The sequence below is a fragment of the Thermobia domestica genome, chromosome 14, assembly GCF_964235325.1.
Source record: "Thermobia domestica chromosome 14, izTheDome1.hap1.1, whole genome shotgun sequence".
Taxonomy (NCBI): domain Eukaryota; kingdom Metazoa; phylum Arthropoda; class Insecta; order Zygentoma; family Lepismatidae; genus Thermobia; species Thermobia domestica.
In genome coordinates, this window is record NC_137467.1 from 35078162 (window position 1) to 35098695 (window position 20534).

The following is a 20534-nucleotide window of genomic DNA, read 5'->3' on the forward strand; positions in this document are numbered from 1 at the left end:
TGTCGAGCTTCAGATACGACTTATTGTGAAGGGACACAAGCTATTTAGCCGGTGAAGGACGCTTTTTTGGCTAGCCCCAACTAGTGAAATCCCAGGTCCGCAGACCTTGTGCGTTTAAAATGTTATACACGCGCCCACCCACATCAGCATTCTACTTTGGAGATTTTTTTTTTCTTTAATTTGCTGAAGAATCACCTTTACGCTTTAAGATTGTTCAGCGTAACAACTGGATTCATCGTAGGACGATCCAGACAACTTTTCCCAAGTGCTAATCCCCCAAGTGTGTCAATGGTGTGAGAGAAGCATTTGTAGTGATATCTGAATTATAATCATATATATATATATAAAGGGCTATATTGCCCGAAAAGGGCAAAGTGTGATTTCAGCGACGAAAATTATTATATATATCTAGCGTTCAGTGTTGTGTTCATTCCTCTTCGCTATTTTTTTTTTAAATAGTGTTCTAATAAATAAGTATAGTGTTATTTAATCCAGTGTGTTTTCGTTGTTTGTATGAGTGATGTTTGTGTGCGTTATGGTCTGGATGACCGTCTGATCGTCCGTGAGGTTTTCGAGACGAGACACCCGAACCTCTCGGCGCCTAATGCTCATCTCATTATTGAGACCGACGAGCCATTTGGAAACAGTTTGTAACTTTTCTTTCAGAGGTCCTTTATCGTCCTGTCCAGGTAAGTCCAAGTAACAGGAAGATACTTACTGGTAGAGCCACGGACAGCGACCAGATTACACGGAGTGGTTACAAAAAAATGTCCGCCAGAACAGCGACACGAACACTGGGCGATTACAAATAAATGTTCGCCCAAAGAGAGACCACGAACCCCTGTTGATTACAAATGAATGTTCGCCCGAGCAGTGACTTGAACTCAGGACGGTTACAATGGGACTTCGATGCAGTAGTTGAAATTGAAATGCGAAACGTTATAAAGTCATAAAAAACGTAAAACGGGGAGAAGGCGTTTAAGCGTTTACTAGCGGTTAATTTGCATCAGTGCAAAATACCGCTCAGACAGGAAATTATTACCACTGGAGCCTCCTCTGTTTTAAATTTAGGTAAATTTCCTATTTAGGTAGATGCTGTAACGGATTGCTTGTTAGAAAACAAATAATGAACAGTGGCAGATCCAGAAAAATAGTATGAGAGGCGCTTCATTTAAAAATACTTTTAAAAAAATCACTAGACTTCTGGGGACTGGGCTTGCAGCTTATACATGTAGGAAGCACTAGCAATAGATTTTCAGGCAAATCTTTACTTTGACTCAAACAGTGACTGCAACGATTTATCTGATCCGGTGTCGGAAGCAGTTTAGGAATGATTCCGAAAATGATCCAGTTTGCTCCCGGATCAGTTCAATCGGTTCCGAGTCAAAATAATGTACAATGTTAAGAATTATATCATAAAGACAAGGGCCAAAATGTTACTAAACACCATTCTTAATCAATCCAGGTGAAGTGCTGACTATTAATATTGATATCTATATGGGGACTACCACCTCACCCACACCCTACTCAAGCACCATAAAAACATCCAAAAAAATAATATTTAGTCAAACCACTACTATAAAGCTAACGTAAGGACAAAAATTAAACAAAAAAAAAAAAAAAACACTCATCACTAATTATAAATCAGTGAAGCATGGCAAGGAAAAATAAATTACATTTCATCAAGATAATGAAAAAACCAGCAGCAAAACAAATCCTTTGCCAAATACTCAAATGCAAAGCAAATCAAGAATAAAAATAATATCAATTTAAAAACGAAAGCACTCGCCGTTTCGCCATACCAGAACACTCATGAGTAATGAACTCATAGTTTCTGATTCCCGAAAAAGTAAAATGGCAGGAACGCATGAGCAATACTCAACTACACATTACCTTTCTGCACAGACGTCGATTTATTAAAGCGAGCAAACTTGTTATTATTACAAACAAGACTAACCAATAAACGACCACTTTTACCATACGTCGGGAATATCTTCAGCGTTCGACCACAGCCATCACAGGTTTTGTCTGACTCAATTAAACCACAGTGTTGAATAGCGATATGAGTTAGTATCCGAACGTAATACAAACTTATTTATAAACGACAAGTACAAATTCTTTGAAACGAAAATTCAATTACGCGCTCACCGCATTCCACTAGCAACAGCACACACATACAAGCAGACAGAACATGTGACGTCACAGTAACAAACTGCCATATGAGTGTACAGAGAGACAGTAGAAAAAATATGAACTACCACCAATCTCTGAACTAAGACGTCACACCAAAGGCACGAACAAGTGACTCACGCAGAAATAGTTCCAGGAAGTGACTAAACCTGTAAGAACAGATTAAAGTCACTGTTTGAGTCTAATTGCAGACTTGCCGTTAAAAAAAATATAAAAAAATCATGCAATTTTGGGTGGGTTTCAGCCTGAAAGTTACAAACCCCGTAAATCTTAAACTGATTAGTGTTCGGATCATATTCTTGGACAAAGGGAATAACCAAATCAAATCAGTTTACAAAAATTATTTTTTCTTTTCGTCAGCTGGCACGTTTGTGGGACATATTTTAAACTATTAGAATGAGGTTTCAGAGTCGGTACCAGAAAATACATAATTTCCTTTACAAATATCGATAATTCAAAGTAAGTACTGATACCGATACCATCATTTCAATATCAATGTTAATAAAATGCAGGCAGTTTTGTGTAGAGTCTAAAATGTTTGGTAAGAGTGCACTTTATGCCGAACATTCATTGGAACCGATTCACCTGAACCGATTCCTCGGAACACTTCAGAGATCTATTCCCAAAAATAAGTCCATGAATCGAAGCAATCGAAAAGTAAATTCTGCAGAAGTTTTGCAGACCACCTAATAAGCAATCGTAATCTAACTTCACCAGCAAACTAAGATATATCATAACAATGATAATAGATTACGATTGCTAACCAAAGGATCTGCCACACTCATTATGAATTTACTCTTCAATTACTAAGTACAAGGGCAATATCTTCGAGAACTGACGCTAGTCTTCCGAGAAATCAATTCAGGTAAAACGGTGACTATCAATTTTGAGATCTAAATGGGGGGCTACAGCCCCCCAAACCCTCCGCTTAAGAACTTAAGAACTCGTAAACCACAATAAATAATAAAACCACTACTATAAATCTAACGTAATACAGAAAAATTAACAGCAAAAAAATAAAGTAACACTCACTACCAATTATAAATCAATCAAGCATGACGAAGAAAAATGCCAAACCCACGTACCCCTTCCAACAATCAGTAATAATCAGGATTTGTTAATTCTTAGAAATAATTTTTAAAAAAGAATCAGCACTGCGAGAGTTCTCACTACACTCCCTCAAAAATATCTCATTAGTTTCACGGCATATATCACCGCCTATCCACCTTTGACTACAGCGCATTCGACCAACATTAAATTTGCGTCTACCGAACAAACTCTTTTCAATGTTAAATCAATCCACACAATATTCCGAAACGATACGAATTCACTTCAGTATCACAAACATGTTTAAGCAAAAAAATAATAAATATCAGAACAATCAAACTCGTAAAACGGTTTGTTCAAATCCTGGACAATATTACAAGAACGAACCGACATCGAAATTAACTTCAGTTGGCACACTTCACTACCTTCTCTTTCCTTCACCAAAGTAACACATGTTCAACTACCAAATTCAAACATACAGCATGATCACTCATTAGTACATAACAACCAATCAGCGACGTTAACACAACCAACCAATTACAGCACAAGAGACTATATCACTGACACCGAGCGCTAAAACACCAAAACAACATTCCCAACAGAAGGAATAAAAACGATTCCGTACCTGTTCCAGTGACTGTGATTCTGTTTCTCCAATGCCACTTTCAGTGACAAAATCACTTGTTCGGCATAAACTGCACTCTAACCAAATGTTTAAATACTGAATGAAAACATTGCACAGTAACGTATGTTCAACATACTTTTTTGTATGTTGTTGAAAGGAACCCCACGTATGAAACGTCTCACATTTCAGTTTCAAGAATTGCATCAAAGTCCAATTATACGCACCAGTATTCTACGAAAATCACATAACTTCGACGAAAATTCTTTTAAATTTAGGCTGTTTTTACAGTAACTGCTTTTCATACCACTACAACAAACCCTCCTGGTAATTAGAACTGATGCTAACCCCAACATTATAGCCAAAATACAGTTACATTTTCTATCTGTTTACAGTTCAGTTGAAACTTCCTGTTTACAGTTCATGGTTGTACCGACAGAGGACTATGAAACTCTTTTCATATTTCGTGCAAACTAACGACCGATGTGCAAATTAACCCCGTGTTACGGTATCTAGTAACCACTGTAAACGAAATGGAGTATCATAATTCAATGTGTCAAATCATGACACGGGACTAGAAAAATGTTTGGGAATGAAGGAATCCATATAATTAAGAAATTACGTCCCTAATGTATTGTGGTACTTCGGAACAGAAATATGGAAGCAAGGAAAGCATTTCAGAATGTTACCTAAAAAAAACTTAGGAACGTTCAAGTACACATTCAACACGCAAGACATGTAAGTTTATACTAAATACAGTATTATGCGCTATCCTCGTTTACCAACATTCCGCGTAATGCCCTAATCTGCATAGCAATCTTCTATTTACTGGCCATCTAGCGCATGCTCGTTATATTTGTTTGTACAATAATGCATATATCATGTACGTTTACTAAGCCCCTAAAGTGATCCTATATTGAGAAATGGAGGTCCATACCCTAGAAATGATTGCTGAGAATATAAAAAGTCGACTTCCCTGAAAGAAATTAGTGCAGCTATGAAATGGATTTGTGTATGGACCTCTACAATTAATGAACATCCATTGTTGGTAAAAATATTCTTTATTTTGTAGTTTGCTAATGTCGTTCTAAGCCCTCCGGAGAAATGAGGCTAGACCCATTTGAGCTAAATCCCGAGTAAAATTACAAACGTTCATAGTTTTTGTTCCAATATAATACATTCCACGTTTAATTTAGAAAATTTTAGGATGAATATCATTCTCGCGATTTCTTATTTTACAAAAGTCTCTATATAAATAAAACAATATCGTCGAGTACCTATATTTTAAATATGTGCAACAATTAGTGAGTAATGTGCAATCAATAATAAAAGAATCATTTTTTTTATGAAGATATAAACTGCATAAGATTTGTATGAGTAGTAGTTTATATCTTAAAAAAAATATATATTTCTTTATATCTTGACAAAAAAATCGATTTCTTGTTATTATTTGGTATACAGATAGTGTATGTGGGCCACGCCATTTCCAAATTGTAGATTTATTAACTTACGTTCGAGATATCTCCCATACCTAAATACTTCTTGTGAAGCATTTCTTTTAACCAATTTTCCAAACCCATGTAACCGTATTATCAATCTGAACCAATTAGTATATGAAAAATTGAACATTACCTTTCTGGCCGAACTGAATTTAAATTTTTTGTGGTTAATTGTTGGGAGTCATTAGAGTACGACGCGCAAGTCTCCTGAACCACTATTTTTCTTAGCGTTTTTATATTACTTTCTAATGCAGGATCTGATTCTGCAAATTCTGATTTCAGCATATCAACGGTCACTTTCACATCCAAAGCTGTACCCTTGTCCATTGTTTGCTCTCCTTCCGTTGTAGATAATATTAACTCTTTGTTGTCAGTCATCAGTTCGTATGTCCACCCCTTCCCTTCGAGTGGATCTTCCTGAGGTAAGTCATAAACAATATCTTCTTTACACATCAATTCCAACTTAACAGACGCCTCACCAGCCATTGTGAATTCAAATTATATAAGAATTTAACACTGTTCTTATACTTCCCTTATATTCTTTGCCAGTGTTTTAATGAAATGATTTACGAGAACTTTCAGAAAAGTAACTTTATTTTTCCAATCTTCTTCTTCTGCGGTTGCGTATTTCTTTCTTAAAGTGATTCAAGGATAATAGAATGAATAAAGTTGGGTTATGTCGGTAAAGGGACACTGATTGGCTGGTGAAATGACGTCACTGCAGGAGCAGCTAGGATAGCGAGAAAGTGTAGAGGATCAGACACGCGAAGCGCACAGCTACAAGCAACACAAGACAAGGTTTGCACAGGAAATAAACAATAATAAATAATTTTAAATAATAAACCTACGTGCCTTTTTCTGCTTAGTTGTTTGTTGTAGGCCTCACTGTGGCTGAGGCATGCCTAGTCGAGATTTTCTTGTGTGGGCATTTGTTGGTTTTAGAATTTTATTTCTATTATTCATGTATATTATGCGAATGAACGACCTATTTCTTACATATATCTTAATTAAATGTTCATTCATATCAGGATACTTTTCACTTATTTTCGCGGTTACTCTTTTTACAATGTTTTTTTTTTTCACCGGACATAGTGCTGGTACCATTAATGTCATTGAAAATAAGTTCAAAACCTTTCATTTTTGACATCCATTCCTGGAACGAGGAGACCACCACGCGACAGAAACTCGATCCAACCTTCAGATGCAGTTGTTGATTTGGGGTTTAACGTCCCGTTCAGCAGCAAGGCTATATGAGACGTGGACCTACTGATTAACGTGGAATCCGAACCACCTGTGCTCCCGCGGGGAATCGAACCCGACTCTCCCACGCCAAAGGCGCGTACGCTAACCGCTTAGCCACGGAGGAGCTCCCTTCAGATGCTGTACCGGGTATGGAAGAATCAATCTCTAGATAGTGTACCCATTGATGTGTCGTATTTTCTTCCTTGATGAGCGATGTATCCAGCAAGAAATCGAAACCCTTCCACTGAGCAATCTGTCTGTTGTTCAATAGCCGGCGATTCGGTAGGTGTTTTGTCATCTGTTACAAAGATATTTTCGATTTCGGTTTCGCCTTCAATCATTGGCAAGGGTTGTGTCATATCTGGTACAATTCCTTCTAATAATTTCGATGTCAAAAAATCTCCATCATCCTCTTGCGCGATAGGAACTTCATTTGAACTCTTTGCGATAGGAACGAAAACCACACAAAACGATGACTCTTTGCTTTCTAATCTGACCGAATGTAATATATTAAACAACTTTCAATTAGATGAAATAAAACTCGAAGAAATAGAAAATGCTATATGAGCGTTGAAACCAAAAGCATCTTGTGGTCCTGATAACATTCCACCTTATGTTGTAAAAGGTTGCAGTGATGCATTTAAATACCCAGTCCGCATTATATTTAATATTTCTATAAATATTCCTTGCTTTAAAAACATTCTTATATATAAATATAATATTGGTTTAGTTTTTATTTATAAATATTAAAATTACATAATACAGTAGTTATATTTTACATCAACCATGATGGTGCAAGTATTCAACATTCCTAGAGCTACTCTTGTTTACTTTTATTTAAACAATCTTTCACTAGACTTTTCCATGAACTAACCTGCCTCAAACAAATACCATACCTTCATAATAACCATGAAGAGTCGGTTTATTTATCGAAGGTGATTGAAGTCCTTTGAACAATAAAATGACAGCTCAGACCCTAAGATTTTTTTTTTTTTTTGTAAAGTTTTTCAATCTTCCTTTTCAATTCAGCAAATAGAATGCGTTTCTTATCTTTTTGACTCTGAAGCAAATGAGTGTACGTGATTGCGAACTGAGCGTGGGCTCGCCATCAATTGAGCACGCGCTCATTAGGGCTCACGATCACTTCCGTCAACTGGGCACGCGCTCGCTTGGGCTCAAGATCCCTGTTCTCAATTGGTCTCGCACTCACTCGGGCTCCCGATCACTTCTCTCCACTGAGCTCACGCTCACTTGGGCTCGCACTCACGTCTCTCGATTGGGTTTGCACTCACTGGGGGTCTCGCTCACTTATTTCATTGGGTCTCGGGCTCACTCGGGCTCGCGCTCAATTATTGAGCCAATGGACGGTTGAACGCGAGTGCCCAGCTCATGAGCGTCCGGCTCGCGAGTTTTGACACCTATGGTTTGATTGTCATACGAAGCAGTAGGGGCATAAGTGATATAACCTCGGTGCTGAAGGCAACTTTAAACTACGAACAAATCAATTAAGAACTAAAATGGAATGGTTTAGCCATAATGGTTTTCACCATCTCTCCATTTAATCTAGAAGTCAATATTTCTTTCCTTCTAATATATCAGTCTGCTCTAAAATTATCGATTCACCCCCACCCAAATTACAATTATCTTCTCCAAATTTACCATTTTGCCCCCTTAAATATGCCTTCCTCTGTGAAGTTTACCCGTTACCAGTTTAGTTGTTCCGTTTTCGAGGATAACACTAGGTCCTTTAAAATATATTTACAGATGTAGGCTACCTAACTCCCCAAAATCAGCCTGTGGGAACCCGTGGCAACAACATAGCAGAATAAATACATAAATAAATAAAAAGATTTTTTGGTGTGTTATATTGAAAATAGAAACCTTTCACAGTTCATCTCTTTTATATACGTATGTATGTATTTATTAGAAGAAGAAAATTAATCAAAGATCCCATATAGAGTACGCGGTCGTAGACTATTTATTAAAATTGGTAAAATGTCGATAGATGGCAGTACATGCTGCTTGTATTTTTTTCAAAAAAGCTCCTTAAAAGTACACAGATTAAACAACATTTTCCAGAAACATTTTCTCTAAAAGGTGTATTTAAAAAGTTTACTCGAATTACACATACTTCAAAGTGTTTGTATTTGCTAAGCGTGAAGCTCCAAACAACCCTTCGTAATTGATTATAACTTGTGAATTGGCATTAGAGCTAGGAATCATTGGTGCGTATACTTTCCCAGAGCTTACTCAGAAGCGTTACCTTGTTAATGGTGACAATTTTTGAATTATCATTCCTTTTCCAGACAATGAGCTCCTTCCTCTGTTTCTTTCTAGAGATCCATCCGTCAGACTTATCAAGCCAAGGGCGCCCGGATCTACGAATCGAGCCAGAGGAGTTGCTGGTCCTGGACAACTATCCAAACGGGTTGTCCTACCTTCATAATATTCATCACACATCACCACCTCATTTTAGGGTCTCATGGCTCTCCAGAATACTATCGGTCTCTGCTATGGCAGATCAAGCTGCTTCTGGACCAAAGGTGGTTGGACGGCACGGTGGTGTTCCTCCGGTATTTGTCACTCCGTTCATTTTGAGCATGAACGTGGTCAAGCGTAAGGAAACTGGCAGTCGGCAGCAAACCATATCCGGTAGCTCTACTGCTTCATCAGCTTCAAATGTCTTCACCCTTCCTAGGTCCCCATGAAACTCACAATTGTATGCTGATACTATCAAGCAGCCTCGTCATCAGTCGAAGAAGCAGCACAGAGACGACATTTCTGCAACTTCTGATATAGATGCAACCGATGAGAATAGCAATACATCTATTCTAAACTCTCAAACATCTCTCACCAATAATCAGCCTCATAATCGCCACATTCTTCATTCATTCCTACTTCAAAATTATGACGCAAAGTACAGTAATGAGAAGTTCATCACATTACAACTACGGAAGTATCTACCAAGCATTCCACTAGCAGAATTAATTAAGACACGTAACGGCTACATCATAAAGTCCATAGACCCGCAGTTCGCTATCACCGTAAGAAAAAAGGCCTCGTTTGAGATCTTCGGGACAAATGCTATTCTTACATCTCTCTCCTCTACACGTCAGAAGCTAGCACCACCGCCTAAACGTCCACCATATCTATCTGTTGTCATCCGGGGGGTTCACCTAACATATTCCGACGTCGAAATTCATGAAGAGCTTCAACATGAGGGACATAACATTCATAAGGTCATCCGCATACAGAACAATCAAGGTGCAACTTTTATGGTACGCATTCTCACCTCTTCCCAAGATTCAATAGATGCATTACTCACTACTGGCGCATACATCTATAAACGTCGCCACAGGGTTGAACCTTTACGCTCTCCAGCTCTTCTTCCAGTGAGATGCGAAAACTGTCAAATCTACAATGATCACAACACTGTAAATTGCAAAAATCAGCCAGTCTGTGGACATTGCACAGGACAACATCCTACGCGCCTCTGCACCAACCTTCAACAGCCAGCTGAATGTGCCACATGCCACGAACAACATCCGGCCTATAGTTATAAGTGCAAGAATAAACCTCAACCTGATCAACAACATCCTGATTTAGTCGTACCGCTCCGGATGCCAGACTCTCCACCTAAAACCGATCTCCAAACCACTGATCCAGTTACCATCCAGCAGCTTCTTCAATTTCTCACGCTCATCCTACAAAATATTCATCCTTTTCAACGCAATCCTATTCTACAACAACTTACCAAAGCTGCTAAATCAGTCTTCAATGTCAATTTCTACGCCACCTATACCAACAATTACGTTCATTTTCATACATCCCGTCAAGAAACAGCTGTTTAATCTACCCGTCATAATGGATTTAGTCTTTCTTTTCATGAATATTCGCTCCTTACCTACCAATAAAACCCTTTTCGAAGCACTGTTACTCGAAGAAGACGTATCTGTATTTTTGCTGAATGAGACCTTTCTCACCAAGTCTACCATATGTACTATTCCTCGCTACACACTCACTCGTCATGACAATACAGCTCCTGCATTATGGGCCAATGGGGGAGTAGCAATTGGCTTTCGCAATCACATACCATCTCGCCAATACATTTGTCCTGTTCCACACCTCCCTGAGCATATCATCATTACATTGTACTTCAAGTTAATCATCATCACTTTTGCTACTATCTATGTTCGACCCGGTCACCCCACCCCACTTGAATTTTTCATTCATATTTCTAATATCTATAAACATTTCATCATTCTCGCCGATATCAACTTTCATAGTTGTACTCCCAATGAACGCACACGCTTTACAGACCATATCACCACTCACACTACCAGCATAATACATACTCTCCCATCTGCTACTAGACCCGTGTCCAATACCACTCCTGACATCGCAAACACCTCAAACACACTCGCCGCTAACAGTACAATCACAGTCCTTGATCTTCGTGGTAGTGACCACACCCCGGTCAAACTTTCATATCATTTTGGCACAGCTCATTCATATACTGCACCTCCATCACTTCGAACGCCTCGCTTTGATAAAGCCAACTGGAATCAATATCGCACATATCTTACCCATTCTGTCGCAGATCTCCACCCTCCTACATTATCGGACGAGCTATATGCCCACGTTTCTACTATCACTTCTGAGATCACCCATGCATCTGAATTGTTCATCCCAATTTCTAGTTCCACTCCATACCAACCCAAATTACCTCCGCACTACCTAGCTCAGATCAAACACTCTCGTCAAACATATCGTGACTACGTCCGGGCACGAAATCCCGAAGCTCTACTTCTTCACAACCAGCTTCAACGTTCTGTAAAAAGCTATATTGAAGCGTACAAAAAGCGCCAGTGGATTAAAACTTGTAACATTCTTGCCGACACGGCACATCCTACACGTTTCTGGAAACGTTTCAATGCGCTCTGTGGTAAATTCAGTAAAACCTCTTACCCACTCATCATCAACAACAGCTAAGCTGCTACCGATCAAGACAAGGCCAACGCTTTTGGCGACTTCCTGCAAAACATCTTTACCCGTCAACCCTCCGATCATATTTTTTCTCACCCAGTAGACAAAATCAACACTGCAGCTTCTCTCTTCCAACCTAGTGCTAATGATATATAACCGCCGAATGAACTCAATTCTCTTATCACTGTTATCGACATCACTTCTGTTGTTCAGACTAAACGATACTCTCTCCAGGTGTTGATTCAATCACATATCGCCATATCAAGGAAAGTACGCCATCACTCCTCCTTCCATTAGGCTCGATATTCACTTTCATCCTTCGTACAGGTTTTTTTCCCGCTGAATGGAAGATGTCTAAAAGACTCATGTTCCCGAAACCGAATAAACCCCACAGCGCCATATCTTCCTATCGCCCTATCCAACTAACTGCAACCTTTAGCAAAATCATTGAACGCATTTTCGTCAATAGGCTTCATCCTTATCTCAGTGCACGCAATCTCATCCCATCTTACCAAACCGGTTTCCGCCCGTCATATCTATAAACGATCAGATCCAACGGCTAAGCACCCTTATTGCAAATCATTATAACTCTGTGCGCCCATCCTTTCTTGTGCTTTTTGACGTAGAAAAAGCATTTCATAAAGTGTGGCATCTCACTTTCATCTTGAAACTCATCAAACGTAAATTACCAGCACCATACATCCGTATTATCTATCACTTTTTGGCCTGCCACATTACTTATGTTCATATTAACAATCATTTGTCTCATCCAATATTTCTACATTCTGGCGTCCCTCAAGGATTAGCTTTGTCCCCCTTACTCCACTTATTGTTTGTTTAAGACTTTTCGATTCTACCCGCATACGTCCATACATTCCAGCATGGCGATAATACCGCTTTACTCGCTCTCGGCAGTACCATCAGACACATCAACCTAATATTACAAGAATCAATTGATCGTTTCTCTCAGTGGTGTCAAAAATGCACCACTATCAATGCTTCAAAAACACAGGCCATCGTATTTCTTTCACCATGCAAACGCTCCAAAATTCACAGAAATCCATCACTTCTCTCTCTCTCCATTCAGAATTCGTCAATTCGCCTCACAAAACAGTAACTTATTTCGGCATTATATTTGATCAACATCTTACTTGGACTCCTCATCTGAATACGTTGAAACAAAAGTCCTTAACCGCCTCAATCTCCTAAAACGTCTGACTGGCACGACATGGGAACTTACATCGCACATCGTTCTAAATACGCATAAGGTTTTTCTCCGTCCTGTCCTGACCTATGGGTTCACTGCCTGGGTATCAGCTCGTTCTACTTCAAACTGGCAACCTTCGAACAACATGCATTTCGTATCGCTCATCGTATATCTCTTCCTAATCCGACTCGATACTTGTATTCTCTCATAACATTTCCTACATTACTTTATCACATTGAATCTCTCTGCCGAAACTTCATCACTATACAATCCCAGCAAGAGCAAACATTGCTTTTCGAAACCATACATTACCTCGCCCTTTCTTCTGTTCAGCCACGATATTAGCATCTAACTCTTAATTTACTCTTCACACTCAATTGCTATACATTACCGCCTAATCATCCAGACTTCGCACTTGTGCAAGATCACCGCCTTCATGTCCATTTACTGCATATCTACCCGTTATATGACGCACAGTAACTCCTCTGTCACCTAACAGGGCCTCCTCTGTCTGCATTGGCCTAGCGTCGCCCCTAGGCGGAAGATAACCCGCATTTGTCTTTATTAACAGTACCTATTTGTTGTGACGTGCATCGCACCTCATTTCATACCTCATATTCATTTATACAGATTTGAATTATTTCCAGAAAATTATTTTGTATCATTGTAATCATAATTATTGTATTTGTAACAATATATAATTTTGTTAATTACCTAACCTATAAAATGATTATAGTCGCAAAGACTATAATGACTCAGCATATAAAGTAATAAATAAAGTAATTCCTTCAATTCCTTAATTTCCCTTCCATTCCTTTCCTTAAATAGGGTGTAGCCCTCTACAAGGTAGCTAGCCCAAGGGCTAGCAAAATAATCATTGATGCCTTGAAATATGTTGCAGAAATAGCTTAACATTTTCAGAGAAGCAAGCTACGGGTAACTTATACCCTTGCTTCATAATTCAATTTATAATTGATGTCAATTGGTAGGAAGTTTTCTGTGAAGCCCCTAGATCGGAACTTTGACGGAAATAGGTCTCGAAAGTAGGCTATATGAATACGCAAATTTGACCATCTGAATTTCTCTACTAGGATTTTCATTCCTTAATTATCTATGTCTTTCATTCACTCTGGCTCTGACTCATACTTTCTTTTCCTGATACATCTCAATGCTAATGGATTTCGCACACATCTAAGCAGGCATAGCTAGTAACCAAAGCAGAGAACGAAAACATATTGGAATCTTGCTGCGAAGTAACAGTAGGTAAAATTCAGGTTTTTTCGCTCTGTTTCCTCGTATTCCCGTTTCCTCGTATTCAGATTTGTTTGCTGTTTATGAAACAACTTGAGATACTTATCTGGTGTTTCCGCGTTTTAGCATAAACATAGCTTCTGTGCTTCTATGGTCACTTTAGCAGATCAACTGCTACTACGCGGTTGTTACTAGGTGTATGTAGGAATAGACAAGTATTTTGGCAGTGTTGCTAAGCGGCACGAATCCGTGTCAAACTTTTCGCCCTGGGAACATACGCCCCCTGCCCTGAACAGCCTAAACAAATATGTTAGGACGCATTCGTGCTTTCTGACGGCTGGTCACTGCATGGAAAAATGTTGATGTGAAAATTGGGCTGTTACTGGTCGTATGTGTGGGTATAGACATGTATTGGATAGTATCTTGATCTTAGGTGCCTTTATAAATAAAATGAAATATGATTTTCCATTATCTTCTCGTGAAAATTGGTCATCGAAGCTTCCCATAGTATTGTATATTTATATATTGATTGGAATTGGGTCTCTAGTATATGATAGGTGAAAATGTGGTTGAGATATTTATTGATCGAAGCTCCTCGTTTCGAATTAACATAAGTTTTTAAGTGTTTAATGCTTTCTTTGTCATCGATAATTGAACCCGGACCCACACGTGGGTATCAAAGGCAAATGCGCTAATCAGAATAGTATTCGAGTATTTTGTAAATGGTCGTAGAACACAATCCTTTTGTTTTCGGCGAAGGTATGAGCTTGTAGAGAGAGAGAGAAAGAAATCATGTTCGTACCGAGAATCGAACCGGGACTCCATGGAATGAGTTCAAACCCTAGACACACTTTCTAACCATAGCAAACGAAGAATAGGAATGACCATTAATTGGGCATTGATTTACTAATGGCAGCACTAAATGAAAACAATCCTCCAAGGAAACTTCCATTATCATGTTTAACGTGATACGAAAATAAATTCTGTATAACGAAACAGCCTAAAATGTTGTGTAGGGTCTCGGACACAATCCCAGCTCTCGCCAAGTGAGCTTTGTGGTGTAGAAACACCGTGCATGGGTGCACAGTAATCTGTGTGCATAGTGGAGTTAGTTTGTGTTGATCAGCTACTGTAGTAACAAGACTATGTAAATCATGTGTCAGCGTATAATATTGAAAAACTCCTATTAACTGGAAATATTTGTTTTCATACTAAAAATAAAATTTTTGAGTTTTGCGTTCCACGGTTATGCCGGTTAGGCTAAAGGAGACGGTGATGATGAGTAATGAATGAAATGGTGGAATGAAGAAAGTGGGAGGAAACGGGAGAACCCCGAGAAAACCAACGCATATGGTGTTAGTCCACCACAAAAAACATTACTTGCCGGGGGCTGGGATCGAACCCCGGACCCCACGCATTAGAGGTGAACGCTCTACCACTGAGCCATTGCTTTCATAGATTTCGTTCATAATTTACCATACAAACGTAAGCATGATTTTATTTAAACAGACGATTAGAAAATTACGAATTATCGGAGATTAAGAATGGAACTGGAACCGAATTCTGTGTCTGAAAAAATGCCATTCCAACAAGTGAAAGAATCACCATATACTAATGCATATAAATGTTTTGGTCCTCAATATAATCAGTATTGTACAAAGGAATTACGTCTCGTAGGTATCGGAATCTCGGTAGTAGCCATAAACTCGGAATCCTTCAATAAACACCTCCCTTTCTCGAACTGCATGTATGATTTGTTTCCCTTCCATTTTCTCAATGTAGGCCAGCCATTGAATTGCAATAATTTATTGGGTACTTCTCCATTGGTAACCATTTGCAGGTAGAATTCCAATCGTGTTCGGCTTGAGAAAATTCGGCGGAATACTTGATTTGAAGCGCTTGCAATAGTTATCGTCTCGAAGAAGGGATTCACTTTTTTCTGCTTCAAACGACGTCATAAACGAAACACATGCTTGACGAAGTATATTGACATCTTCAATGCAATAGTTGACAATTTCCTTCTGGAAATTAAACGTGTTATTACGATGTTCGTTGTACCATTGCATAAACTTGTTCCTGTCTTCAACGAACATTTCATTTACACCATAAAACTTCTTTTCAGGAAGTGTTCCAATATACGTCTGATTTTCCTTGGCGTTGAAGAAATGTGGGAAATAGCCTTTAGTTGCTGGTAAATTGAATGTTTTTGACAATTTACTTAATGCAATAGGTACGAAATTCAGAGTTCATGAATGTCAGGTTATTTAGTGATAAAAATAAAATCTTCGTTCTATTTAACACGAGGGCAGGTTTCCATTGACATTGTTCCACCATTGACTTTAGGACAAAATATGCATCATAGCCTTTCGCGTTGTGTACGAGACGTACACTTCTATTAATGTTCGGACGACGTTCCCTCAATTACTGAAGAAAATAATAAATTGGACCCTTTTCTTTAAAAATATGCTGTAGTTGCCCACAAGTGCTGGATATTGTCATTTTGCAGGCTTACATAACATACGTGTTCAGCAACCAATAAATTCGGGACATCCACGAACATGTTCTCGTCAATTTTCTTGTCCTGCATGGATTCTATACCAAAAATCAGCATCGCTTTCTTTGAATGCATCAGCGAAGGAACATCGGGTTTGAAAACTTACCGATTGGGTTATCATGAAACATTGATGCGACGCTGGAGGAATCTCCTTACATACATTACAAAACGTTTCGTTACAATCGTGAATACGTTGAACTGTATACACAAAAAAGTATAATCTAAAACATTTGGTACATTGCCTCACCATTTTACAAACAGGTTGTCCTTGATAATGCGGAGCATTACGATGTTTGTTGAAACATCCTACCCCATAAAATTGTTGATTACATTCATTGCATAGCATCAAAGTTTGGTTCTTGTTGCATGCAGGTCATTGGAAGCATTGTCAAGATGTTACATAACAATTTTTACATGTCTGTTACGTTTACTGTATTTCTTATGACCACAGTGTGGGCCGGAGCAATCAACACACTTGTGCGCTTTCCGACATTCGCAAGTTGAATGTGTGTTATATTGCTGGCGTTTTTCGCAGCGCATGGGCAAGGGTGGTGGTGAACGTGATGGCTCCATTCGATGCTTATGTTGATAGATTACAGAACCGTTCGCTAGCAAAATGTTTGTAACTTTTTTAGTGTTAAGCCCGTCAAAAAGTTACGCCCTTTGTTCGGGACGAGGATTATTGGTATGCGGAATTTTCCTTATTTGTAGGCGGGCATTGAGGGTTTGGAGCATTATTGTATTTTATTTTTTTCTTAGTTGTGGGCATCATTTAATATTATTATTATTATTTTAAATATATCCTTGGAGACATCAATTTGCAGTAGGTAGTTGGCATTTATTAGTCCCTGTTGCTGTAACGGGATATATGTTATGAGAGATGAGGTGAAGTGCAGTTGGAGTATAGACAAACACAAGGGTAATGTTAGTATGGACGAGTGAATGGTTATCTTCTGCCCTGGGGCGTCACAGATCTGATGAAGAAGCCCGCTACTAGCAACATTGATGGAACACTAGTGCAGAGATGGATAAGTGAATGGTAAATGGCAAATAAATTTAGTGTGAAGTGTTTCTAAGTGTGGAAATATTGTTGGAAAGCTGATTCGGCGATAGAGGTCGGCAGTCGGTGCTGGCAGTTTGATATGATAAGCAAGTCGGAGATGATGAGTCTATTATATAGTTCATCAAGGGCAGAGATCCAGCAGATATGCCATGTGTGAGAGCAGGTCGGAGGAATACTTTATAGGTCGTAATGACGGTGTCGGTATGTAAGCCCCAGGTTGTCCCCACTAGCCGTCGGAGGAGGTTTAAGCGGTTCGTTGCCTGTGGTAGAATCTTCTGTAGGTGGTGTTTCCAACTGAGTTTAGAATCAAAGATGATCCCAAGGTAGGTAACTTGTGATGATGGGCGGATGAAAGTACCATTTACATGAATGTAAAGAAGTGAAGGATTGCGATGGATTCGTGAGCGGCAACGACGTGGGAGAAAAATAAAAGCTTGTGTTTTTAGAGAATTGATAGTGAGGCGCCATTTTGAACACCAGGAGGTAAAGGCGTCACTTACCTGTTGGAATGTTCTATTTAAGTTTTGAACAGTATTAGATGTGGCTAGAAAAGCTTTATTATCTGCATATTGGAATATTGAGACATTTGTTGGGAGAGGGAGCATGTCGGCGACATATAAAATATATAGAAGAGGTGAAAGGACAGGTCCCAGAGGCACGCCATGGTGAAGAAAGATCGGATAGGAAAGGGATTGGTTGATATTAATATAAGCCATACAATTGGAAAGGAAAGAATGTATACATCGGATGTATAAGATACAAAGATTGAAAGAGTTAAGTTTTGCGATGCGGCCGGCATGCCAGACTTTGTCAAAAGCCTTCTCCAGATCGGACAGCAACAGACAAGATGGTTTTCAGGTATTATAATGATTTGTTATAGCAGTGGTGAGGCGCAGAAGCTGATCATAAATACTAATATGTGGGCGAAAGCCGGCTTGATGTAGAGGGATGAGATTCTGGTCGGAAAGATGAGTATGCAGTAGGAAGTTTGTTTGGTTTCATGAAAAGTAGAGTTTTTGAGATTTTCCGTTGGGGAAGGTAAAATTCGGTGCGAAGAATGAAGTAGTAGATGGTTGCGAGAAGTGAAAAGAGGATGGGAGGAGATGATTTGATGGATTTATAAGTAATGTGATCAAAGCAGAGGGCCGTGTTTCGTTTGGATCGGATGATGGAAGAGATATCTTCAGGAGTTATGAGATTGTTAAGAGGGGAAGCGGTAAGTGTGTGATGAAGATTGGGTTGGAGTTTGGGAGCGTGCGGCTTTGCAAGATGTACCACACGGCGGGTGAGAGTTGGATGTAGTGGTAGTACAGTTGGGGTAAAAATGTCTTGAAAGAAAGAGGCGAATGCTTTGCTTTGTCAGTATCGGTTTGAAGAGGGTTGTTATGTGTGATAATAGGGTATGAAGTATGACAGTTTTTTCCAGTTAACTGATGAAATTTTTGCCAGAATTTGGTAGGGTGCGTGGTAGTGGATAGAGTTGCAGGTTGAGATCCAACGTTTTCGTTTATACGCATCTAGGTAATTGTGGAACATGCGATTCCAGCGACGATGATGTTCTAATGATATAGGATTACGTGTACGTTGGAAGTCACGGAAAGAGCGTCTAGAAGCAGCAACGAAAGACTGACATTGTGGAGGTATTGGAGGTTTGTGGCGGATGAAGTGTAAGAAGAGGGATGTTGTTTTGGGTGGCTGTGTCAAGGGAAGTTGTGATTTGGTCCACAAGGTTATAGAGTTATTCACTAGTGGGCTGCTTAGATTCTGAAATGAAGTTTGAGGTCGGTTTGAAAATTAGCCCAGTTTGCATGATTGTAACCAAAGAAGTGAATTGGCGGGGATTGTTTTTTAGGGGGTGTGGTGATAATAAGATCAAGGAGTATCGGAGCATGATCGGCACCGAAAGATGGTAGAACTCGGAGGTTGTGAATAGTCAGAAAAGGAGTACTGATAACTATGTAGGGTTAAGTATTGCTTATTGGGCGTGATGGTGATGGTAGTGATGGTAGTCGACGGCTAGAATATTAGAAATATAGTTTTGGAAATGCTGTTTCTCTGCCTGTGAGCGGTTATGAATATTGATGTCCGCCATGATTATATAATGTCTGAACGTATTATCGATGTATTGAAAAAAGTCATAGGGAATGGGGTGGCCTAGTCTGACATATATGGTACAGATAGTAATGATTTTTGTGCGAAGATAGAGTGTGACTATGGAATATTCTGGTAAATCATGTGGGTTTGGGAAAGTATGAGAGCGTACAGGAATAATATATGTTCCAATTGCTATGCCACCATTTGCTCGTTGATAAGGTCGAGAACAGTCATGACGTTGTAATTGAAACTGATGAAGGTGGATGCGATTGGTAGGTTTGAGATAAGTTTCATTTAGGGCAAAAGCCTGTACTTTTCCCTTTCAAAAACTGCTTTGTAAGGTGACTGCTATGGTGAATGATAACATGAGAAAGGTTGTTGGGATATGTTTTGTATTTACAGAGATGACCATTGTGGATCTGTTTTGGTGGATGTTATGGAAAAGTGAGTCCTACTATCTGTATAAGTGGAAGAAAGTTGTAGGCCAAATATTTGTTGAGTGATTTGATCGATCTGCATAAGAACGTGGGAGCGTAAGAAGGGGTGGATATTTTGTAGAATGAGCGTCATGAAGCGAAGCGAGTCTTCTACTGTTACGGGTTCTCTTAAGGAGATCTTATATCTCTTCGCTTAGGTTTCTAACTCTCCATTTGATAACACGTAAATTTTAATATGGTAATTTCTAACAAAGTATTACAGGTAATTCTTTAAAATTTTTAATAGAAATACACAATGCCCATATAAATCCAACCGCGGTCTCCAATTTACGTTACATCTGT

General features: G+C 39.1%; 1 protein-coding gene across 1 annotated transcript in view; it reads right to left on the reverse strand.

Moving 5' to 3' along the window:
- Nucleotides 1-6051, reverse strand: part of LOC145669624 (uncharacterized) — a 29193-nt gene extending 23142 nt beyond the window's left edge. The window contains exon 1 of the mRNA XM_081737861.1: nt 5492-6051. Coding sequence (XP_081593987.1) covers nt 5492-5844 — 353 coding nt within the window. The 5' untranslated portion in view covers nt 5845-6051. The remainder of the gene's footprint in view (nt 1-5491) is intronic.
- Nucleotides 6052-20534: the final 14483 nt, after the last annotated feature.